At 38.2% G+C, this 25,626-nt stretch overlaps 1 protein-coding gene across 2 annotated transcripts in view; it reads left to right on the forward strand.

Annotated features, from left to right (window-relative positions):
• The window catches only part of arap3 (ArfGAP with RhoGAP domain, ankyrin repeat and PH domain 3), a 39,347-nt gene that overhangs the window by 1,625 nt on the left and 12,096 nt on the right, over positions 1 to 25,626 (forward strand). The window contains exons 2-16 of one of the 2 annotated variants that reach the window (XM_049484030.1): positions 14,320 to 15,364; positions 15,475 to 15,518; positions 15,632 to 15,714; positions 15,810 to 15,874; positions 15,988 to 16,302; positions 16,533 to 16,602; positions 17,932 to 18,052; positions 18,414 to 18,598; positions 18,903 to 19,009; positions 20,363 to 20,562; positions 21,059 to 21,144; positions 22,305 to 22,487; positions 23,560 to 23,701; positions 24,834 to 24,938; positions 25,425 to 25,578. In XM_049484030.1, the coding sequence (XP_049339987.1) occupies positions 14,403 to 15,364; positions 15,475 to 15,518; positions 15,632 to 15,714; positions 15,810 to 15,874; positions 15,988 to 16,302; positions 16,533 to 16,602; positions 17,932 to 18,052; positions 18,414 to 18,598; positions 18,903 to 19,009; positions 20,363 to 20,562; positions 21,059 to 21,144; positions 22,305 to 22,487; positions 23,560 to 23,701; positions 24,834 to 24,938; positions 25,425 to 25,578 (2,822 nt within the window). In that variant the 5' untranslated portion in view covers positions 14,320 to 14,402. The remainder of the gene's footprint in view (positions 1 to 14,319; positions 15,365 to 15,474; positions 15,519 to 15,631; positions 15,715 to 15,809; positions 15,875 to 15,987; positions 16,303 to 16,532; positions 16,603 to 17,931; positions 18,053 to 18,413; positions 18,599 to 18,902; positions 19,010 to 20,362; positions 20,563 to 21,058; positions 21,145 to 22,304; positions 22,488 to 23,559; positions 23,702 to 24,833; positions 24,939 to 25,424; positions 25,579 to 25,626) is intronic. The other variant, XM_007246456.4, reaches the window with a different exon arrangement.

Here is a 25,626-nt window from a genome sequence, read left to right on the forward strand (position 1 = left end):
TGGATGATATGGCACGATATTTCTGGATATAATATCGTTAATATCGTTAACAATATTTATGTACGATGCGATACGGCACACCCCTACTTTTAACACATGTTAAGAGGTTCGGTGAATGATTTGGGAAGTATAGTATAGTAATACTGGATAATACATATATGATGAATATGTATAATATATATAATAATATGTTTAATATATTACTAATTTAAATATGTGTATGACACAATATTATTGTCATCTTAAGATGACAGATTTTACGAATGCAAATTTTATAATGCATTTGCACCTTTATTTTTAAAAGCAATGATTATTTCAATTTATTAAGGATATTTAGACTATGCAGAAAAAACAGCTGTTAGAGCATAGTCAAAATAGCATAGCAATTTTGAGGTTATGGCTGTAGTTTGTACGATAAAACAAATTTTTGTAATTTTTGTGACGGGCATAGTGTATGTCATTTACTGGGATTACATTTACTTAAATTAACATTACAGAAAGATGCAATATTTATTTGTGGATGGCTAAAAATTGCTGTAAAATTAGTAAAATACAGATATTTTAATACATTAGTCTTTGGTCACCTTTGGTCATTAGTCTTTGGTCTGCTTTTCTAGAGTTTCTCAGCATCACCTGCGATACTGATATGCAACTGGTTAATATATTTCAACAGGATTTCTCCCACAGCCCTGAATGGGAGCTGAGGAATGTTTTCAGATCTCCCTGAGATATGACTCTCACAATGGTTACTGCTGTATTTCCTGAATGATAAGGGACTAGAAGAAATGTATTGACATGTTACTCTCAGACATGGACAAGCAGGACTTTGATTAGAAGAATCTAATCGTCCCCTGTCATCTCAGCATGCCCTCAAATGCCTTGTTTTGGACATGTCACAACAGGATTTGTTTTCTTCTTTGGGTGTGGGTTTGTGTACCGAGGGACACTCGCACAAACACTGTAATATTACAGTTGAAATTACAGAGTAGATGGGTCTTGTTTATTTTTTTGATGCTTTAATATGATCCTCATTCATTGCTGCAACTTTTGTTACAGAACTGCCACACAATTTACCATTATGATCATTTTTTTACACACCTTTAAGAAAGCTTTGCAACATGAAACTTGTTTCATCCATAAAACCATAGGGTCTGACATATCATGTGTGAAGCTGTAGTTTTATTAGGTTCATTAAACTCTGGTTTTGAAACCTGTTTTTAAAACTGGTTATGTGTTTCAGTTTCATTGTTTATGAATTTAGATAATATAACTATAATGATGGATTATGATTGGTGTAAACACATTGTTGCGAAGTCTTTATGCCATTGCTGTTATCATCATGCTCTGAAGTCCAGTGGGAAGACACTCCCACTTTGGAAAAACGGTCCTCACAGTTTCGAAACACTATTTTTAGAACACCCAAAATGTTTCACACGGGCTGTTTACTGCACCGTTTCCTGTCACAACACAACTCTGTTTACATACGCCTAAATTAGCTTAGATAATTGTATGGGATGCTCCTACTCTGCTGAAATGTAATTGTGGACGTTCACCAAAGTAAACCTAAAAATAAAATGTGTAAAAATAATCAGATATTGCAAAAGAGATTTGGTTGTAATGAATGTAGCAAGTTTACAAAGGCTTTGCTGATCTGATAAGAGTAAACTGTGGGTTAACACTCATTCTGTAATCAGATTTCTTGCTAAATACAGAACATCCATCTCATGCTGTGCAGCTGCTACATGCTTAAGGTCCAGTTACTGGTGAATTAAAAGTGAAATCAACAGTAAAAATGCAGTGATGAATTGTATTTACTCAACCAGTTTTCTCAACTGCTTTTTGACACTGATATTTTATTTATTTATTTTATGTATTGATTTTATTTATTGATCAAAGACCATAATTAGGATAAATGTTAATAGTTCAAAAACACACATCAAAGTGAGATCAGAAACCAAATTTTAGATAACCAAATTTAAAATTAATCTTTGAATAAAATTGAAAGATGAAAACAACTAGTGGATGTTTGTGGAAGTTTTTCTTTCAAGAAAAACCCACTGAGGTCAGAAACACTCTTGAGGGAGAAGCATATGATTTGTCAAAGTGTACAGTTAAGATACAGCTTCATATATCCCAATACAGAGTGTTTACCACAAAATGCACAGCAGTGGTCACTTTTTACCTCAAAATGCACAGCAATGGTCACACTCAAGAACAAAAAGGAAGTATAAAAAGACCATACAATCCAAAGCATTCCACACTATCAGTAAAACATGGTAGTGGTAGTGTTAAGGCATAGGAATGTATGGCTGAAAGTGGATCTGGGTCATTTGTGTTTACTGATGATTGACTGTTCTCTTGTGTAGAGCTATATTTCTGCCAAATGCTTCAAAGCTGATTGGATAGCATAGATAATATAGGTGGCCCAAAAACATACAGAGAAAACAACCCTGGATCACAGAAATTGATTATTTTTTTAAATGTTAATGTAATATTTTGGTAAACCTGTTGAATTAAAGTTGAAATTATACATTGCAATTACATCTTGATTGCTTAATTCTATAAGCAAAATCAAATCTGTAAAAAGTTTATTTTAAAGGTTGCATGTAAAATAACTAGAGAATAATGGTGGGAAGACAGTGTTGTGCTGGGAACCTCCATCATAAATCAGTCCCTGTATGTTTCTATTAAATGAAATTAAAGTATGTTGTTTATATGACCACTTGAGAAATTGGCTAACTGAAGAAATCCAATTTTGATCATATTTTTGGTTATATGTCATGTGCCACATTTCTCTTGCCTTCCAGCTCATTAATTTATGGATCAAAATACAGTGAGAGTATCAAATAATGGGCTGAGTGCTGCGTTACTCATCTTTTACCTTACTTCATACATTATGCTGGCAGCACACTGTCTTCCTGAGGAGTGAAAGTGTGAGTTGAGGTGGAACAGAGCAGTTTCAGTGCAATCTGAGGAACAGAGTGACAAATATATGGCTGAGAGAGGGGCCAGCATATCACCACACAAGTGTGTTCTGTCATCTCAGCAGCACTGCTCAACCAGCGCCAAACAATGACATATTGTGTCGCACAATAGTGCTCCACTGTTATTTATACACACCCCCCAGCACCCTGCATCCCAAACGCCTCCTTGATTTCTCCCTTTCACAAATTGCTTTTGACTCTACAGCTTCCACTAATTGTTCACACTGGAAGCCCTGGGATGTTGGAATAGGATGTATAAGTGGAAGATGTTAATGGATATGGATGTTTTTCTACTTTGGTTACCTCAGCACTGACAAGGCAGTGGCATCTACAGGTTATACAGCGTTCAGAGCTCAGTCATGTGTCTTGAAGGCATTGCTGATGTAGAATATCAAGAAAGTATGTCATGATTATTCCAGCTGTCTCTGTCACTGCAGTATCTGCGCATGGCAGGCTACAACTTGTCTGGTGACACATGTTTTTGCAAGGTGTTCAGAGCAGTACAGTGTGGGTGGCATTGCTTAGACTAGTGGTCAGAAGAGAAGATACATTACTGCATTCCTGAGTTTTAATAGGGTTAAACAGACAAAAACAAACATATAGAGGGAAGTTAGGATAAGATAACCCTTTGTTAGTTCCACTGTGGGTAAATCCACAGTGTTACAGCAGTAATGGCATAGCAGGGCAGACAAATGTAGAAACAGGTATAAAGTAAAAAGTATAGCGATATAAACAATGAAGTATCACAAATCTCAATATTCAAATCAATTGCACATGCAAATGCTATATTGCGCTTGTAAATCTTGAAGATACTGCACATAGTTATGGTATGTTTAATTATTAAATTCTGTATCCTGTACGTGTATATACAGTGTATAGTTGGTTGTACAGTCTGTCTGCAGCAGGAAGGAAAGACTGGCGGTAACGTTTCTCTTTACACACTTAGGGTAAAGCAGATGGTGACTGAAGGAACTGCTCAGATTGCTACTAGCTATACCACAGTTTTAGGTCAAGTAGCAGTAGGAAATTAGCATATGTCTACTCCTAAATGGAAATCATGAGGCGATAGTGATATCTTACACCACGTCAACAGTCTATTTTCATGCCTTGTGCCCGTACCGTCCAAATATTATAGAGTTAAGGGATAAATCTACACTGATTGGCATGTTGCTATTTTGGCACTCACTAAAATTAACCTACACAACAGTCAAAGTCAGTCGTCAGAGTCCATTCCTATAGGTGCACCCCGCTCGTTAAACACACATATGGACGCACACTGCAGAGCACAAATCTGTTTTTTAACTCAACAATAAACAGAATAAAGAATAAAATAACATTGTTTTTCCCTTAATTGAACTGCTGGTGTACCTTCACTGTGTGAACAGGCAGGTCAGTGTCCTCTGTTGAGACGCACACAAAAGTGCTGCGCTGTTAAGATACAAATGCGTCAAAATCAGATGCTTCTTAAAGGAAATGACAAGTAACTAATTGGTTTATTTCACATAACGCCGAAAACACACATGACCATGATTATTAAGAGAATTAGTGCATGACTTCTTCACGTTTCGAGCAGAGCAATGCATATTTTTTGCATCTTCATCATACAAAAGACACACCAAAACGGCTGTGCAATCTGCACTTGACCAGTGCGCTTTAGATCGATCACAGTATTTTCCACACACATATCTCCATTACCAGTACATAAACGTTTATGAAATTTGTAATCTGGGACAACATCTTTCTGAAGAAGCATAACATTGATATTTAGTGTAGCATAGCTTTGTTTTTAGCACTAAATTTAGCACTAAACATTGGGATTATTTTTGTAATTTATTTTCAGGTCTTACATGATAGGTTAGCTTTTAGCCTAGCACCCAATTGCTTCTCCTGCTTTAACTTCCTGGTTTGAGCCATTAAGTTCCCCCTCAGCAGACAGCAGCACAGGAAAAGACACAATCATGGCGCTTGGTTAGTGTAGACATTTCTTGTTTTTTTCCCATAAAAAGCAGGGCCCTGAGGTGATATGCTGCTCTCCTGTGTTATAGATGCACAGTCGTGGGAAAGAGGATTTCAAGTTCTTTGTGCATCTGTTGGAACGTCTTAATAATAATAATAATAATAAAAAAGATTTAAATCTCACTGTGATACATATACCTAATGGCATAGCATTTAGTTTTTTAGAAGTGTATCAAAAAAGCACAAAAAAAATCCATATTTAGAACAACAAATCTATGAAGGCTATTAAAACAGCATATTTTACATGCTGCACTGCATTCAATCCAATTAACCCAGACTATTCAGTCTCTTAACAACAAAAGTAACAATATCTGTGTTGGTCAGTGTTTTTAAGCACTGAAAATGACATGCTCTAAAAAGCACATTGTGACATACTTTGCCATTATAACGGAAAACGTTATCTTGTTGCTCATCTCTAGTGTTTGAAGCCACAAGCTGCAGTGAAGCTTATATATTTAAGATCTGTGTCACTGAAAAAGATTTTAAACATCCAAGATTTCAGAATGTTATGTACAGTACCTTCTTTAAACAGATTAGATTTTGGATTAATTAATCAGGTTAATCGACTGCAGTATAGGGTTATTTTGATGCTTCTCCAGAATGTAAAAGTAAATAAATAAGTGAGTAAATAAATAAACAAATAAATAAATAATTTAGCAAATAAATAAATAAATAATTAGACAGATTAAGTCTGTAAGGGCAATTTAAGCACATCTCTTTAGATTTTGTTACACAGTTACTGGTTATTTACTTCATTTTATTTTAGGAATGGGCAATGGCAAATACAAAATATGTTTTGTTTATTTTTCCACTGTGTTGAATTCACAATTCAAAACTCACATTTCAACAATACAAGTCATACAAGTCAAGAAAACTGTCCTAACTCTTGCATGCAAATTATTATAATACCTGTCAAATCCTCAGAGAAGTCCTGTGGATTATGATGGTAAATTTGATGCCCAAACCAAGAACTTGAAAGTTTTGTTCACAAAGAAACATTAGAAATGTCAGTCTAGTACTGTATTTTATCTAAAGAAGGTCAACTGCAAAAAAGCCAAGTGACTGCAGAGTTTCCCTGCATGCATATTTCAAAGTAATAACTCCAACTCTTCTCAATTTTTATTTAGCTATTTAATTAAAAGCCAAAAGTGTTTGCTGACATTCCTGTCATAAGCAAAAGTGTTTGGATGAGAAAGGCAGAGGGTGAGAATCCGTATATAGACTCAGGCCTTTCATTTTTGCTCCAGCAGGGATGTCCCAGACTCAATGAAAGGCTTTTATTATGTTTGGGACTACTTTAATTTGCAGCACTTAGGTACTTGTTTGGAAGGGAGATCTAAAAACAGCTCACTGATGCTGAATCCAGAAAGGTGAAAAAAATATTTTTTAAATATACAGTTATATGAAAAAGTTTGGGCACCCCTATTAATCTTAATAATTTTTAGTTCTAAATATTTGAGTGTTTGCAACAGCCATTTCAGTTTGATATATCTAATAACTGATGGACACAGTAATATTTCAGGATTGAAATTAGGTTTATTGTACTAACAGAAAATGTGCAATATGCATTAAACCAAAATTTGACCGGTGCAAAAGTATAGGCACCCATATCATTTTATTGATTTGAATACTCCTAACTACTTTTTACTGACTTACTGAAGCACAAAATTGGTTTGGTAACCTCATTGAGCTTTAAACTTCATAGCCAGGTGTATCCAATCATGAGAAAAGGTATTTAAGGTGGCCAATTGCAAGTTGTTCTCCTATTTGAATCTCCTCTGAAGAGTGGCATCATGGGCTCATCAAAACAACTCTCAAATAATCTAAAAACAAAGATTGTTCAACATAGTTGTTCAGGGGAAGGATACAAAAAGTTGTCAGAGATTTAACCTGCCAGTTTCCGCTGTGAGGAACATAGTAAGGAAATGGAAGACCACAGGGACAGTTCTTGTTAAGCCCAGAAGTGGCAGGCTAAGAACAATATCAGAAAGGCAGAGAAGAAGAATGTTGACTTAGAGTTGGTGGTAATGGTTACGACCGCCTGGCTGTAATTGTCTGTGGCAACAGACTAGTAACAGAAATCACATCCACGTTTAATGCAGGAGACCTCATAAACATATCCCACAGATCAGTGCAGTGTTATTTAGCTTCAGTGGGACATGGCAAAGTCATTAGACACCATACCAGTCCCATGTTTCATGACATTTGGCATCTCCATGCAAGTTGACAGGTCACACGACAAATAGCCTTTAGCCTAATCCTTTTTTTTTAACTATCCTTTTCAAAGTTTTTAACTATGAAAGCTTTCTTAGTTGGGTCAAAATAAGGAATCAGCTAAAGATATTTTTGTTTTTATGAATGCTTTGTGAACATTCAATAAAAACCTCCTGCTGAGCTGCACAGTGGTTTAAGTCTTAGTGAGTTTAGTGACATTTTAATGTTACACGTTTTATTAGATCAGTTCCTTCTTGCAGGCTCTACTTTTAGACTGGACTTTAATGAACTCAGTAGTTAACTGCAGTACACAGTAGGGCTGTCCTAATCAGGTTGTTCTGCCTCTCAATCTGATCTTTTAATGTTGAGATAATCCAATACTGATCCCATCCATTCTTTGTCTTTGTGGAAACAGTGCAGTTACACAGTTCAGATAAAATGTGCTTCTGATTAATACTGAAGTTAAATCCTTTTGTTTTTAGTAATATTGAATATAATAAGACATTCTGTAGTGTAGTTTGTAATGAGTTAGTAGTGGTTTTGTTTAAATGACTGGTTTATTGTGTGTTTAATATATTATAATCCAGTCTGACTGACTTAATTACTAGACCATCCAGCTCCCAGTTCCTTTAAAACACTGTCAAGTCAAGTCTCTTTGTGCACGTGTGTATCCCTGCATGTGTGTGTGTGTGTGTGTGTGTAGTGGTAAACACGGATATGTGTTGTTTGTTTTACAACTACTGATGTAAAATTGCTGTTTTAAAGTGACGTAAACATGCTATGTAAAGTAAACATGCTATTTGGGATTCTATAGCTTGTGTGTATTAGCGTTAGCGTTAGCCTCCACTCAGATTTGAATGCATTGTTAATTTCTGGTTTTAAACAGAAAAATAAATGTTTTTTGATCGTTTTATATAGTTTCAGATATTGGTAAATTCTTTACTCCATTGTAAAAGAGTTTTGCACACTTATTTTTACTTACCTTTTGAGAACTCTCCTCAGAGCTGCTGAATGGACAGTAATGTCTGTTAATGGCACTTTGAGGACACTGGCTACTGTGTTGAACAATCTGTTTAAAACAGACTCCGTGTATTGGGATTAAAATAGCCGAGACCTGATTCATGCTAAGATCAGCCCTGATACTGAGACACTGGATTGGATCAGACTTTCTTCTTATAAACCATGACAACCTGTTTTTCTGCAGATACTCACTTTATTTGCTTAAAAATGTTACCATGTTATGTTTTATACATATATTTATGTTTCATAAAATTATACAAAACTTATACAAACGGGTGATAGATTTGCAGAGATACAACTGAACTTTAGCGTTTAGCATTTTGCTGTCTGAGAGATTGATTTTCAAGGCCACAGACAAAGAAACATCCCTTTGTTTATTCTGTATTCCATGTTTTGTTTACTGCATAAGGTTCTCTTTGATGCCATTTGCTCGAGGTTAGCCTCTAGTAAAAGTAATTTCCTATTACTTAGTGCAGTAACGCTTTTAGTGTGTTCTGCCCTCCGTATAGCGCTAGGAGTCTGTGCCGATGTCCAGTTTATCTGCAGATCAGGGGCATTATCTCTCTTCCTCTGCAGCAGAGAGAGGAGGGAGCGGGCTTGTGTTTGAGAGACAGCTGTATCCTGTGTTTTCTCTAATGCTGAGAAAATCCAGATTGGCCATCAAGATAAATATGGGTGGGCCAAGAGGAAGATGCTTCATCATGGGAATCCAACTAGTTTTCTAATAAATCAACTTCAAGTTAAGTTGTGATGAAATCTCACTAAACTTTTTACGTAATCTCAAGTTGCAAACACATTTTCAGGGAAGTCTTGGTGTGAGGATGAAAAAAAGATGATGTAGTGTGAGAACGAAAGACGCGTTGATCCCTCCTAAGCCTGATCTCAGACACCGTCTTTACTACCATAGTCTGCTTGGGAAAGCCGTCTCTCTTTTCTCCAAGTTCTTATCTACAGACGCCCCTCCCCCTTCGGCTGTGGAGAGAATGTGGTCACCAGACAAACACTGCCCCATTTAAAGTGCTATCTGTACTCATCTGTTGCCATCACTGATTATAAAGTAGATGCCCCTGACAAACTACCAGTATTTAAAGGCAAGTACGGCTTCTTATTTATATGTCTAAAAATGTATTTAAGTGGTGCATCAAATTTTCATTGGTATAGGTCAGAAGGGTGGCAATACCAAACATTTAGAATTCAGTTAAAAACAATGTGGTAGAGTCTCAGAATGAACCGTTTTTGAAATAGCAAAAATACAGTGCCAGAATATGTACCTTATATGTTTATTTATTAAAAGGGATGTGCATTGATAAACTTGGCAATGTTATCTATCATGACATGTTTTTCAATACTGTATTGATCCTCAGAAACACAATATAAATTTAATATATAGTTGACATGTAAACATTAATGGCAGTGGCAGCATCTTTAGATCCCAATGTTCTGATTGGATAAAAAGTAAACTTCTCTTTTACCCAATTAATGCATGTAATGGTGTGCTTTTTTTAATACACTGTCACAGTTTTCAATTACTCCTTTGTTGCTTTTTCGATCATTGTCCTTTTCTAAGAAGTTTTTCCACAGCAGACCAAAGAAGTTTTTTTTTTCTCTGTCTATTTTACCCTGTATTTTCAGCTTATGAACATGATACTACCCTGCCATACTTTACTGTGGGATTGTGTCCCATTTTGAGAAATGGGCTAATGTTTTGCCAAGTTCACACTGTATTTGGTTTTAGCCCTTATTTTTGAGTTTGAGTGCTAGACCGACTGTTTTTGGAGGTTGCAGACAAAAGCCTCTGGCTGGCTGTTGCTCAGCACTGGCTTGGTTTCTGTAAACTGTAGAAAGACGTGCTTTGAAAGCTTGCTGAGTAATCTATGATTGTCCGACAAATATCTAGCAGGTTTATTGTCTGGAACTATTGGCAGCTCTGAATATTGTAGTATGAAAAGTTTTGTGATGTTGTGTGAGTTGGTTGTTCTAGTACTCAGCATACACATATTTGCACGATAAAGGAAGGATTTACCCACTTGTGGGACTGGAATTTGAATTTGAATATAATTGCAACGCACCCCTTTTTGGTGAAAGTTGTTAAACACATCTTTTTATTGATCTGGGATTTTATTTCACTGCATTTTTAAACCAATATCAGTAATAACATTACATATAAATAAATAGTTGATTGTGACTGCTCTGATTAGCATAGGATTACCTGAATATTTAGCTCTGTAGTATAGTTTACTATACATCCACCGCAACTTCCGCTTGCAATATTTTTGTACAGTACTTACAATAGCAGCATATAGTACTATGCTAATGTTTAATCTAGGCAGAAGTTGTGGTTTTAGCATTCACTGTTTTGAGGCTGTCTCTCCTTGCTGAATGAACCATGGAGGTCTATACCTCAGGCACTTTTTCTTTGTGTTTGTGTCCAGTGCGTCAGTGGGCGTATGGGTCTGATAAGGCAGCAGGTCTCTGTTGTTCATGTGGACTGCTAGCACTAACAGTGCACTGGGCAGTGGTTCAAACACATGATGTGGTTAAGGTTTGATGAACTGACACTCAAAACCCGATGACAGTCTGCTTCATGGTCAGGGTGGCTAAATGTCATCAGACATTCTCAGGAACTACCCTTTCTGAGACCAGACTACAGTTGGATTAACCACAGAAACTGCTTTTAGTGGTTGGTTACTGATTTTGAAACATCCACTTTCACTTCATTGTTGTCACATTTCTCACTAGCTCCTTTCCAAAGAGCACTCTATAAGTAAAGTAGGGCAGGTCATTGGTATGGTTTTCCTATGAAGACTTCCTATTAGCCTACTGGTCACACAAATGTGACAGTGTACTGAAGCTGTGTGGTGACGTTGCCAAAAAGGTCTGGATTCTCTTTAACAATTCTAACAAATCTAAACCTGAAAGGTCTATTTCCCAGACAGGGATTCTTCTAAGTGTAGTTCTAAACAATCTCCATTTAAGCTGCTGTCTAGTATAAAAACCGTCTTTTTGCCAGGAAACTGACCCAAAGGCCCAATTGCTTTTTCTTGGAACCAAGTGGTTACTAGAGGAAGTGGTTAAAACCATCTCTTAAGAAATGGGACAACTCTTCAAGAATTTGATACATTATCAAAATTAACAAATAAAAAAGAACATTGCTTCATTACCCTGTAGCCTGTTGTGAAGGCAGAGGAATGGTAAAGTTCTGTAACCTGGCTGATGGATTTTAGTTCATTCTAGAGCATCATATCTCTTTAATAGGGGAGGAGGGTGATACAACATATATGTTTAGCATCCACTGCTAACTCATCAGTGATAGGCACCTAAAGTAGCTATTCTCTAGCTTTTTGATTAAATGTCCACGTTTCACCTTAAATCAAGCAGCAGCCTCAGATAATAAAATGAACTTCTGCACCATTAAGTAATGACAAAAAAATGCTAGCTAGCATGCTACAAAGACATGCTACTAGCAATCTTTTAGGCATGTTTTGAGGGAAATGCCCAAAGAACATTAGAACAACAGTAAACTTACATAATGCTTATTCACCCTACCCTTCTATCCCAACAAGAATCACAATACCCTACCTCCTGGCATAAAAGTGCAAAACATAGGGGATGAGTGATAGGAGCGATGAAATGGGATTGGGCCAAAGTGTATACAATACATATAGGGCATTTCCACTCCTGGAATTCGTTTTCATTTAGAGCATCTAAACAACTGTATAGCTCAAATGTAAAAAGTACTATACTATGGGTATCTGAGAGACTAGAATGATACATCAGTTAACTTTGGAACAGACTTCTATGACTCAGTGGCAGCCTAGATTTTAAACACAGCTAGTAGCATGCAGAACGCTAATCCCAGCATTCAGAGAGCACAAAATGGATGACTGATTTAGCATTGTGATGACAGTTTTGCTAAAGGCAGATTTGTGCATTGCAATAAGACAGAAAAAGACAACACCCGACCAGTGGCTTTCCTCAGGTCATGCTTTATCTGCCTGCCTCACAAGCTTCCTGCCTCCCTGCTCTGCACAGAATCCGGTGTATCAGTGCGCAGGAGCCAAAGGTTAGCGTCCAGAGTGCAGACAAAGGAAATCTAGGATATGACTCATGGCTCTTTTCAACAGCCTCCTAACGTCTGCTTTCTCACTCAGCACTGGCCAATGGCACTGACGTTAACTGTTAGCTACTGATGTGACTAGCGTAACAAAATATGCTATAAAATGAGATCTATTGCCCTTACCTTTTGTCCTGAGACAAATGCACTGAACAGAATAACACATGATGTCATACTTCAGATATGGTGCCATAGGAGAGTTTTTGCTGTTTTGATCACACTCTGGAGCTTAATGTTGTTCTGGCATGTGGTGGCTGATTGAAGTTACTGAACTGCTTATTTGGGATGCGCACCGAGACCTGTAAATCCTTTGTCTGTAGTGTGACACATCTGAAGGGGGGGGTGGGGATTCAAGGCCTCCACCCTTTGATTAGAGAGTTTGAACAGTGTTGGAGACTCCACCTCTTGGCTGGGCTGGAATATAACCGCTCACTGTTCCAGCCCCTAGTCGATGTTGGCAGTGGGCCACTCATACAGCCTTGAGATTCTCCTTAGGACTGTGTTCTCAAGCACCATCAACCTTTGGGACACCAGAAGTCAGGAAAGTGTCTCTCCTATGGCCAAGCACATTCCGAACGTGTTGCAGGAAGTGTCTGCACAGGGGGCTCTCAGAGCCGTGCCCTCCCCGCCAAGTAGAATTTTCCCGCCTACGCAAAGCGTCTTCCTGGATAGCCCCCTGTTTAGTTAATGTTTCTCCAATGCCCCTGTGCCTCATGATTTTTCTTGAATGATTTTCCAACAAGCCGCTTTTTATAAAGGGACTTTCCTAAAAAATAGATAAGCAGTGGAGCCTTGTGATGTCATTTCATATGCACATGTGGAGGTCTGTGATTCAGAACTTAGCTAGGTTTGTATTTGTGTTATGTTCCCACATGTTCTCCTCAGAATGGCCATTTAAATGAAACAAAGATGGGCCTTTGTTAGATTAATGACATCAGTCTTTGTTCTAAAGCAGTGGTTTTAAGGGGTTGGGAGAAGGGTCAGGGCCTCATCTGGAAATGCCACAGTGATGCACATCTCAGTCTGCTGGAAAAAATACTCTGTCATGAAAGGCCATTAACTCGCAGACACGTCTGTCTTCCATTTGCTAGTCCATTTGCTTGCAATTGCATTTGCAATTGTCCGCTTATTAGTTGAGCTTAACCGCATATGATATTTTTCTACAAATAAATTAAGGCACATAAGTACTCTTATTATACTGTACAGATGCATCATAATGAAAATATTGAGCCGAAACTGGAACAAATCAAAATGAAGCATTTGGACAAAGGTCAAATACTGAACAAAACTATTGTTGAACACTTATTAAACACCTAATATTTTTATTATCCCAGCAGACTCACCAAAAAACACAATATGTTTACCTCAGAAGTGCTACTTTAATCATTAATTTAGCTATGTTTTTCCGTTTTAACTGTATACGTAACATATGAGGGAAACTTTCACAGAGAAATGCATCCATTCTTTTGGTAAACAAACAGATGCTAGCTAAGGCTAAGCTAGCTCAACTGTAAAGTTACTTTCTTAGCCCTGTTACAAAGAGTATGTTTGTGAAAAGAGAAGTAAATGATCAGAGCTTGATAAGATTTGCTAAATGCTTATATTTTTTTTGTTTTATTTATGCTAATAGAGCATAAAATTGTATTTATTCCTGCTGTTTGTCAGCTTTTTCTGCCAGCTCTCTGCTGCCTGTCTCCCTCACTCCCTGATCCCTGAACTGCTTTTCCTCCATTAGAGGAAATACTGAAATAGGAATTAAAATAAACAAGTCATTGTTCTGTATAAAATAAATATATTTTTTTCAGTATCTTGGTTAGTCACTGAGAGTGCTTTTACGCCATTGTTGATCAGATATTTTCAGTTTCCTAATATTCTGTGCATCACTAGGAAGATCATGTGCATTATGCTGCTACTAGAATAAATCAAGGCATACTAAAAGCTCTGAGACATTGTCTTTGTTTTCTTCCTTAGATGAGGGACTGGCATCCTCCACCTCCTCCTCCTCCCTTGGCCAGTGTTACTGCTGCTTTGCATGCAGGCTAATCCCATAGCCCATGTACACCATGGCAACTATTGATCCAGGCTCTGATGCAGAGGACCTGTTGGCTTCCATTCACCTTGAGAAGTATTTGGACGACTTCAGACAGGCAGGCTTTCTGCTGGCCCGGGACTTTTGTCATGTTGACAATACAGTTCTGAACAGACTCGGAGTGACGGCCACCGGCCACAGGAAGCGAATCCTCAAACTGGTCGAGTACATTCAGCTGATCTGCCAGTATCAAAGGAACGACTCCCTGTTGGACCGCTGTAACTCAGAGTCAGCCATTCACGAGGCGACTGCTGACGAGCTAGGGCCTCTTGCACCTCGAGGCAATGCGGACTCGTCCTTTGAAGCATCGCGAAACAGCTCTGTTCCAAATCTGTCTGCCCTTGTTAAGCGTTCACACTCAGAACGCAGCACTGCCGTTGTGAAGCCGATCCCAAAACCCAGAACTGTCTTCAACAAACAAAGGGTGCAGCAGCCGTCTCCACCCTCACGACAAGCACCACAGTTCCGCAGAAGCTCCTCTCAGGATTCTCCCCGTTCTTTAGTTCTGGAGGGTTCTTCTGTTGAGGAACCCAACCCTAAATCTGTAGGTCTAAGGGAGAACTTGAACTTGTGTAAAGACCACTTGAGTAGTATTTTGTCATCACCAGAGACTAGTGGGCCACTACCTCCAGTGCCCCCAAGGTACAACCGAGGGGTTCCCCCATCTATATTCAAAAGGATGTCTGACCAGGATCAGCTAACCACCCCACCACTTTCCTCCTCTCCCGATTCCCTTTCCAGTTATCAGTGTTCTCCATTTACCAGCACACCTGGCTCCCCTCCCAGCCCTCCATGCTCAGGCCTGGAAATGATCTCCAATGAAATCTACTGTGGCACTTTACCGGGCTCTTCCCCCACGCTTTGGAGCCGCACTGTACCTACTCCTCCACCACGCCAAGAGCTCAACACATCTACTGAAAGCAATAGGTAGGTTTACCAACATTTTTTTAGAATAAATATATAATCAGTGAGTTGATCAGTCATCTTCTGATTTGGGTTTCAACTACTTACTAATTCTCAGATTTATATTTCTACAGCACTTTAAACCACACCTCGCCAGAACCATCTAAACGAACGTTTGGTATGTTCATTGGGTTCTCCACACTAATCAATGTACTTTAAATGCATTCTGTTCTATTTGTTCTCTTTATAATTGAAGGTAATTTTCATTAAACTAGCACTATTGTCTAATAGCTCCTGCAGATGAAGAAGATGATCTCATCAGCCCATACTGTGAAACTGTTTTGCAAAGCAAGCGCCAATATCAGCATTCTGAGGTTGGTGTAGGCGAGAAGCAGATAGTTTTTACTAGACAGTGCTGTGGTTTATTGATGGTTAAGATGATGATTTACTTCTTGTATGTTTTGTCAAGGTTGAAAGACCCAGAAGTGGGGAAAAAGTTGGAACTAAAGAAGATAAGACTAGAGAAGACCATGGGTAATTAAATGATTTTTAGCAAACAAACACATTTTAAGTTCTATATATGCAGACCATCCATCTCTTTTTCATTTACGATACTAAATTTCTGCTTGTTATTGCTTTCCTTCCAGTTCCAAGCGCCACACCCAGTCTTCCCCTGGTGACTCTCCAGGCTACTGCACAGTGGGAGATCCCTCACCTGCTTCACGCTCCTTCGCTTTGCCTCCTCACGCCCTGTTCCCCAGCGAACTGGACGAAGATCAGACCATCTCCCCCTACGCCAGCTACACCTCACTGTCCGAGCGCACAGCACCCATAATCAGTGGCTGGCTGGACAAGCTTTCCCCCCAAGGGTACGGCCTGTCGGGGCAACTGCTCTTCTCCTGTCTCTGCATTTCCTTCCTTCTCAAGGCCTGTTTCTGCCTCCTGTCCGTCCTTTCCTGCCGGTGTGTCTTTATACCTTTTCCTTTTATCTTTTCAAAAGTTTTTTTTTCTCCATGGGTTCATGATCTCTTTCCTTTTTATCTCTCTTTCCTGCAGTTTGAGTTTGATGAATCATTTTTTTTGTGTTTTTGTTACAAAAGTGCAAATTACCACATGTGGGTTGATGGATTTACATACATCATGTGCTATATTTACATTGCCACAGCTAATATCTTTGCTTTTTTTATTTTAGGAATTATGTGTTCCAGAAGCGCTATGTTAAATTTGATGGAAAAAACCTGATGTACTATGGAAGCGAAAAGGTATGGTGAGATAAAAAATAAGTCTATATCAAGATACTGTAAATGAGGCTAACATTAGCTGCATTTCATAATCTGATTCATGCAAAACCTTGGAGCTTGTAAGTAATCCGATCAACATGTTAATTTTTGCTTTGCAACCAGCTAATAAATTCACAGAAAAATGGCTCCACGTAAATCTAAATACTCCAAGGTGTTTTGCAGCCATGTCGCAGATGCTGTACTAAACACTGTTTGCTTTTTCCAGTGTTTTCATGCATTTGCAGTATGAGAAATCCGAGAATACTCTGGTTAAGAGTATATGTGCACTGAGCTAAAATTCAGCTCTCTATCAGATTTCTTAATTCAGACTACACTAATTTAAGAAATCAAGGTATTGTGTTAACATGACTACTTGAAGAACCACACTGCAAAAAATCCATTGGCAAAAAATAGACAAAATATATGCAAACTAAGACAAATATATGTACAGTATATTAAGCAAAAAAATCTGCCAATGGGGTAAGTAAAATTTTCTTAGTAAGTTTTCTTACAAAAAGCAATGGCAAAGTCTCAAAATGAGTGAAAAAGTCACTATTTTTGGACACAGGAATCAGAATAACTTGTTTGTTCTTGATTGTGCTTATTTTGAGTTCAAATTACTTAAAATAAGGTACAAATTCTAAGTAAGAATGATTAAGATAATTATCCCTAAAATAAGCAAAATAATCTAACACTTACACACAATGCTTAGTATGACAACAAGTCTTATCAGAGAAGAAAATAAGAGTTATTGCCTTAAGTTTAGAAAATTTTACTTGCTAAGATTTCGTTTTTTTGCAGTGCAGATATCTGCAGTAATCCATTAATTAACAGATTTTTGAGTACATGTAAACATGCTAACCATCTATAAGGCTTTTTTTAGGGAATCTTTAGTAGCTTAGTTTCAGATATAAATTAGACAAGGCAGTGGGCCTCATTTAGCAGTATTGTCCTATAAATTGTCATACGGTTGTTCTTGAGTTAAGTCCTAACAAAAGTTAGTCTATGTCAGATTCATAACATCTTCGAGTTGTTAGCTCTGCTCTTATCATGATGGATCCCATTGTCTTTATGAATTAAAAAATCCTAAATATGGAAACTAAGAAAAAGGGATTTTTTATAAGAGGGGTTGGTGAATGAGGCACATTGTCCCTCGGTGTCTTTGTGTTGTTTTCTGTCACTTCCTCCTCCAAAAAAAGCAAAAAAAAAAAAAAACAGGAAGTGATTATCACAGCATTTTGTTTCCACAAGTCTTAAAGCAGCATTCCTCCCTAACACAATGGCCTTCCTTTTTTCTGACCTTTTTTTCAGGACACATACCCAAAAGGTGTGATCCCTCTAGCGGCAATACAGATGGCTCGTGTTGCTAAAGACAACAAGTTTGAAGTTGTGACCAGCCATAGGACGTTTGTCTTTCGCGCTGACAATGAAGGTACTCCTACACATCCTACTTAATACTAAACTGTAAAAAACTACATATTCTGTAATGGGCAGTGTAATTCTAGTACATCCAGTACACCAGGGTTACTCTGCTCCAGTTCCGGTTACCAGGCTTATTAAGTGTGTTTGAGCAGGGAAATCACTAACATGCTGGACTCTGACCTCCAGTAACATATATTCACACTCATGTGGTTCATTCAAAACAGTTAATTCCTCCTCCATGCTTTAGTTGGACACAGATAAGAATAGCATCATTGAAACACCTTAAACCACAAAGCCTCTATTTGAATAATCTATTTATTCTGGTTAGATGACTAAACCTTTGACTTTGGCTCTGGCATTTCCCACTGCAGTGCAGAGGAACAAATGGTGCAGTGTGCTGCAGGAGCGCGTGAAGGAGCAGATGGTGTTCGGCAGGCCTCGCTTCGGCCCGGGCAGCCACTGCCAGAAAAGCGGCTTCCTAGAGCTCAAAGGGACCAAGTCAAAGATCTACGCCGCCATTATAACAGAACAAATCTGGCTGTACAAGAATGAGCAGGTGATTTGGTGTTTACATCCAGTACACACGTCCAGTACAGCAGGGAGACTCAAGTCTGTGAGTCCAGGAAGTGCCTGAGCTCACTGCCTGAGCTCACTATTCTGTTCTGTTGTTCTGCACACTCTTTAATTAAGTGTTTGAAGGCCATTGCAAAATGACCAAGATGCGCCAAGATCTTGGTAGGCTAAAGTCACCAAATTTCTCAGTAATATGTGGATAAAGTACTTACCATAGATCTAAGATAAAAGTACTTGCATTGTAAATGCTAAAGTGTTTTTTCATTTGTCTATTTATGTGTTTTCAGTGCTTTAACACCGGAATTGGAATCAGCGTGATTGAGGCCAGAGGTGCTACAATCCGAGATGGCAAGAGCAAAAGCTTTGACCTCATTACCCCTTACAAGACCTTCAGGTAGATGCTTTTTATTGTTCAGTAATGCCTGAAATTAATTTGTTTATAAACCCCTTAATAAGTCTGCATTTAGAATGATTTGGAAAACTATGAGACTGTACATTACAGTTTTTTACACCCAGTGTGAAATGTGAAAAAGTAGAAAATCATAATGCCTCTATTGTATTCAGGTCTATTAAACTACTGGCACACTATAAGAGCCTCAAGACATTTGAATAATGTATTAATGCACCTAATCACTGAAATCATTATCCTGTTGCTGTATTCTGCTTACATGGAAACATAGGGGTTGGTTTTCCAGACAAGGATTAAGCATATTCATGGACAACATTTTCCTTTCAATTGAGAATCTCCAGTCCATGCCTAGGCTTAATCCATGTATTAATCAACCCTGGTTTAGTTTAAGCAACCATGATCTGTCAGATCCTAACATCTCCCTTCTCATCTTACTCTTTTGAACTTTTGAGCTAGCAAATTGTATATTATGACAACTTATTTGATTATAATTTAAAAGGTTTTTGATGCACATACAGTGGTATGCAACTGGGGTACCCAGTTGAAGATAAAGGCATTTCTTAATTAGGAAACTGACTTCTTTTCAACATTTAAAGCAACATCAGTGTATTATTTTGCTTTTGTACATTTTTATTGTGAAAAAAACTAAAGGGCTACCTGAAAAAGTTTGAGATCCTTGTGAGATTTGAATACTCCAATAATATAATTTTGACTGACGTCACAGCCCTTAATTAGCCTGTTTGGATTATGTCCTGGCTTTTCACAATCATCACTGAGAAAAGCTAAATATGTAAACTTTATAAAATATACAGGTTTGTCTGATCTTGTTCCAAAAAACAGGAGCCATGGGTTCTTCTATGTAGCTGCCTAATACCCTGAAAATGCTTAAAATACAAAGGTAACACAAGGTTAAAGAGTTATCTTTAACTTCATGCCTTTTGGAGAAACTTTCATCTTCACCTTACTGTTCACAGCAACAGTTTAGACCAGGGCTGCCTAAATGCATGCCACTGTATTAAAATGCAGAGGTTAGTGGATTAGTGTGGTTAAATATGTGTGTAAATGGAGAACTTCAGAGCATGAATTAGCAAACCAAACTTTAGTAATCTTTACAGTAAGCTGTACAGTATTGTAACTGTATATAATCAATTAAAAAAAGATGAGGTATTTAGATTAAACTTGGATTATATGGATACTGTAATAAACATCCATTAAATATTTGTATTATTTTACTAATAAAAATATTAGTGAAAAATAATATTTGTGCTAAGTGCCTGCATTAAAAAGCCTAACCAACTCATTTTGCAGTCTCTAAGTATTTGACTCCTCTTTCTGCAGCTTCACGGCTGAGTCGGACCGGGATAAGCGTGAATGGATGGAGGCTCTGCAGGAGTCCATTGCAGAGACGCTCTCTGATTACGAAGTGGCTGAGAAAATCTGGTCAAACCGCTCCAACAAGATCTGTGCTGACTGCAAAGCCATCAATCCTGACTGGGCCTCTATTAATCTCTGTGTGGTCATCTGCAAGAACTGTGCAGGTATGGTGTAGGGGTCTAGACTACAGTCTAGTCCTTTGTAGTTTTGTTAGGCTGATGGGTAATCTGTCAGTGTCTTATTCAGACATATTTTGCTTTTCCCTGCTTTAAAACACACACTGAAAGTCAGAAATAACTCATTACATTAATCAGGTGTGCTAGTAAAAAAGATGAGCAATAAGTACCAGACAAGGTGCATCAAGAACCATGTGTACACTGCTATATTAAATATTATTTAAATATTATGGCAATTAAACTCCTCAGCCCACTCCAGCCACCCAGTGCTGCTGGATTGTGCTCCACAAGGGAGCTCATCCAGCGCAATGGCTTGGAAAGATGGCGGTAGTTCTTGAACCCTTACCCTAGCGACTTCTCTGTGGCACACACTAAAGATAAGAAGTAGCTTGGAGGCAGCATCTTGGGAAGCCATTTCAGACCAAACAGAGTGAATGGAGCGTGGCGAGTGGTGTGATGGCTCTTTTGTTCTGTCTGCCTGCAGGCCAGCACAGAAGCCTGGGCACAATGGTTTCCAAAGTGCAGAGTCTGAAACTGGACACCAGCGTTTGGAGCAACGAGATCGTTCAGGTGGGGGTTGTGGGCAGAAGAGGCGGGTCATGACACAGGCCTTTCCCTTTGAAGCTCTATGCATTCTCCTTGTTTTGGAATTTAACACGACTTTCAGACTTCTCTTGTTGTTGAATAAAAAGAAAAAAAACAAGAACGACGTCTTACAAAATAAATTATAAGGCAGTATTTATTAATTTACTCTCTAAAGCCATGTTCAGACTGCCAGTCCAAATCACATTTTTGGGACATTTAGGTTGTATCCAAATTCATTTTTTTGTGGTCTGGACAGACAGAAACCAAATGAATTTCATTTTTTGCTAATCAAATGTAAACCACAATTGGAATCGTACAGATGCATCTCAATCTGGATGCTCTGGATGTTTTAATCAATTTGAAAATGTCTTTTACGTGACAGATGTCCAAAAAGATGTGATGCCACAAAAATCCCCTTTAAATAATAGCGTGGACAGTCATCTCAGCAGATCTGACTTAAAAATCAAATCCAAATTGCCTGCAGTCTGAACATACGTGCTTAAATTCTGTATTGTATTTTACCTATAATTGCATAATTAACTAATTAATTAGTCAATTTGATTTTTACAAATTGTACTGTCAAGTTCACTTTTATCCTTCCTTCAGTATACTCACACTAACTACGACTAAAACCCTATCCGGACGGGATTAGTTTTTCAGGGGGTCCTGGGGGTCATTTTCTCTTTTATAGGGGGTCCTCTGTGATTTTATTCCTGTCAGGAATGACCATGTCCTCTGAGAAAATTACAGGCTGAATTACCTACTGTTTTTCGCTAAATTCCGTGGTCCTCCAGAAGTTTTATTCCTCTCTGAGTTTCGTCACCTCGCATTTAATAAAATAGCTATTTGCCACACACCGTAATTACACTTTGGGCACACGTTTCCACGGAGATCCACGTAAACACAACAGAGAGTGGAAATGGAGGAGCCACTGAACGAGATGTCATGTGACCAAAAAACTCATTGCTCCTTCTGTTTTTTCTATTGCAGTCCGGATGCGAAAGTTTTATCACGGAGTAGAAGTGTAAAATATTTGTCACAGACATCCCCCTGAGAAACTAATCCCGTCTGGATAGGGTTTAAGATTTACAGTTGCTGATTCACTCATTTCTACCTCTGTGTATGTGTGTGTTTTTGCATCTCAGCTCTTCATAATGCTGGGCAACGACAGAGCCAATGAATTCTGGGCTGCTCGGCTTCCGGTGGCTGAGGAACTGGACTGTGATGCTTCCCCAGAGCAGCGTAGAGAATTCATTGTCCAGAAATACAGAGAAGGACGCTACCGCCACCCTCACCCCAGCTTTAGCACACAGGAGGAGTTACTTAAGGTGATCTAAATCATAGAGTGCAGCAACTCTTATCTTCCCACTTAGCCATTGTGTTGCTTCACAGTGTGTGTTCCTGTGTCATCTCTTCACCACAAAAGAGAACCTTCACCCACTCTGAGGCGATGAGGACATCCTTATTTAAAAGACACTATGTGTTGAAATGTTTGTGGACGCCGCTTCTAATGATGCATTCAACTATTTTGCAAAGTTGCACCCATTGCTGACACAGGTGTGAAAATGCACACAAACCTACAGCTTGTTAGTGGATAGTGCCAGATGTAAGGAGGGTGGTCATCAAACATTCTTATCCTTACAGCAATGCTCAGAAATCTAGTCAAATCTAGCCTTGCGACTCAATATAGACACTTATTCCAACAAAAGCCAGATCATCTCTTTTTTTATTCACCCTGATTTCAGAAGGAACCATAAATAGGTTTTGTACGGTCATAAAAGACCTGGAAAAGTCATGGATTTTGAAAATTGCAATTAACAGGCCTGGATACGTTTTGGAAAAATAAAAATACCCGAAAAGATTTGGTAAAGTCATGGAAATTTGGAATCTACAAATGTGCGTTAATGTTTATCGACTGAGAAAAGCTAATTTTATCTAACAAATACATCAGCTCAAAGTCAGTTCACAATGGAGCTCTCAGGATCTGACACATTTTATTATTGAAGATTGGGTCAACATTCCTTAAAAAAAATGTAGTTTTAGTTGATTTTTTGTTTTACTGTCCATGTCTGCACTGATGTTTTAAAGACATGGAAAAGACATGCTAAAGTCATGGAAATGTTTTGGTTAAATAGTGTATGAACCCTGCATAAATAAGCAGGTGTCCCAGTACTTTTGTCCATATAGTTCATGTCCTTGACAGGGCTTTTACCATAGCCTAGCAGCCAGACCCGTGCCTATTTAAAGTTAGAAGACGGATGCACTTTAAATTGTGCAGTAAGACAGATAATGGAAGGACTGCAGTGAATAAAGGAGGTTTTTGAGGACTGTGTTTGAATGTCCTTTGGCTGAATGTGCTTTTAGTGATGCATTTGACTGTGAGTGTGTGTAATCCTGCAGGCGCTGTGCACAGCGGTGACCGAACAGAACCTCCTGAAGACGGTCACTCAGATTTTCGCTGAGGCAGAAGCAGCTCGACTCGCCGACTCTAATGGACACGAGAAGCACCTGTCCCTACATTACCCCTACACCCAGGCCTCAGGTGCTTCAGGACTCAGGAGTTCATTTGCTTACTCGCTTCTTAACTTACACACGTGCAGTGCACCAGGCACACAACCACTTCCTCTCCTTTCAGTCTGGTCATTGACACCACAGCTGCTTTCTCGCACCACATCACAGCTGTGGCCGTTCTGGATCATTTCGCCAAATGTGACAGGAGCACATGTCGCATAAAAGGCATGCGTGTGCAGAAGTAGATATACAGTGTGAGATATTATATATGTATTGTTAATGCACATCTGATTTAATTAAGCGTCCTATAAGTATTGCAATGGCCATTTTATGGTATACATGCACATTTTTTATTACATCAGTTGCTAATGTCTAATGTGTTACGGAACACAAAAGTCACAGTGTGGTGTTTCCAACCTTATGGTTCCTACCTTGTGGTTTTGACCATGTGGTTCAGAAGGAATATGGAGCAAACAAAAAACATAAGACTAACCCAGGTTTCTTTTCATCTAATTTGAACAGTGTTAAAATTTACAGCTTGTTCCAGCTAATGCCATATAGCGCCCTCTAGAGGTAGTAATTACAGCCTGTAGCAATTTAATTAAGTATTTTTTTGTGTTAATTATATCTCTGTATATCACTTTTATAGCCTTGTGACTAAGTCATGGTTTCAAAAGTTGAAAGCAGATGCTAAAAATATCGAAGAAATGCTTGTAAATAAATACAAACATGAAAACAGTGAGAGATAAATAGTTAACAAGAGAATAACAAGAGATAACAATTAACATTTTGGGTTTACACAAAGCAGTAAAGAGACAAACAAACTACAGTTCCATACAGTTACCATAGTATAGAGGTACCATTACACACCTGTTAGTTACAATCATATTTTTGAGATGTTCATTTGTTAACATATATTTTCATATTTTGCATAACTCATGGTTGTGTTGATATTTTACAGTTAATACCTGAAACCACAGGGGTTTGATATGTTCAATATTAAATGTTTTTTAAAATAATTAATAATAATACAACATATGTTAACACATGAGTTGTAGCTTCATGCATGTGGGATTAGTATCAGTAACACTGTTTGTGTATCAGTCTGGCCCTAGCATTAATTGTTGGTCATTCATTTTTATAACTTTTTGTTTTTGTTGTAGATTCCAGTGTGTATGACGAGATCATGCAGCCGGTCCTGTATTCTGGCTACCTTTACAAGTCAAGCTCTATGAACAAAGGCACTTTATCCCGTCGGACCAGAGAAGGTAGGCGACAATGTGGCTAACACAGCCCTTGGCAGGAGTTTAGGAGCAGAATGTTCTTCAGAAGGCAGCAGAATAAAGAGTCTTTTAAGACTCACTTCACTGATGTGCACAGTAACAGTCAAAAGTAAAAAAGGACCCACCTGATATTTATTAGAATGCAAAATGTAAGTAAAAATGTAAGCCTACATTTCATAACAAACAAAAGCATCTACATTACTATTTATTTGTCTTTTAGAAACATATTTAAAAACATACTTATAGATACTTTATACATAATCTAATTTCATAAGATTAAAGTACTAAAAACTAGTACAAAGAATTAGGATTCATGTTCACGCCTTATTTTGAAGCCAGCCCAATCTCCTGAGCATTATGTTATACCAATCTCCTGAGCATTGTCCACAAGAGGGCAATGTTGTTATTCAAATACACTTTGGTGCTTCATATCAGTGACGTTATATATGCTCTGCTTATTTTTCTCTGCAGATTTTCAGAAGTTCTGGTGCTCTGTGGAGAAGTCCCTTCAGTTTTATGAGTCTGACCGGTGCAATGAGCCCAACATGAAGATAGATGTTAAAGACATAATCTGTTTGGGAGTTAACAGGCCAGACTCATTAAACAACAACGGCTTTATTGACAGGTATGCTGCTTTCATACATCATTTTATTTTTCATACTGTTACGATTGT

Source organism: Astyanax mexicanus, chromosome 10 (assembly GCF_023375975.1).
Source record: "Astyanax mexicanus isolate ESR-SI-001 chromosome 10, AstMex3_surface, whole genome shotgun sequence".
Lineage (NCBI taxonomy): Eukaryota > Metazoa > Chordata > Actinopteri > Characiformes > Acestrorhamphidae > Astyanax > Astyanax mexicanus.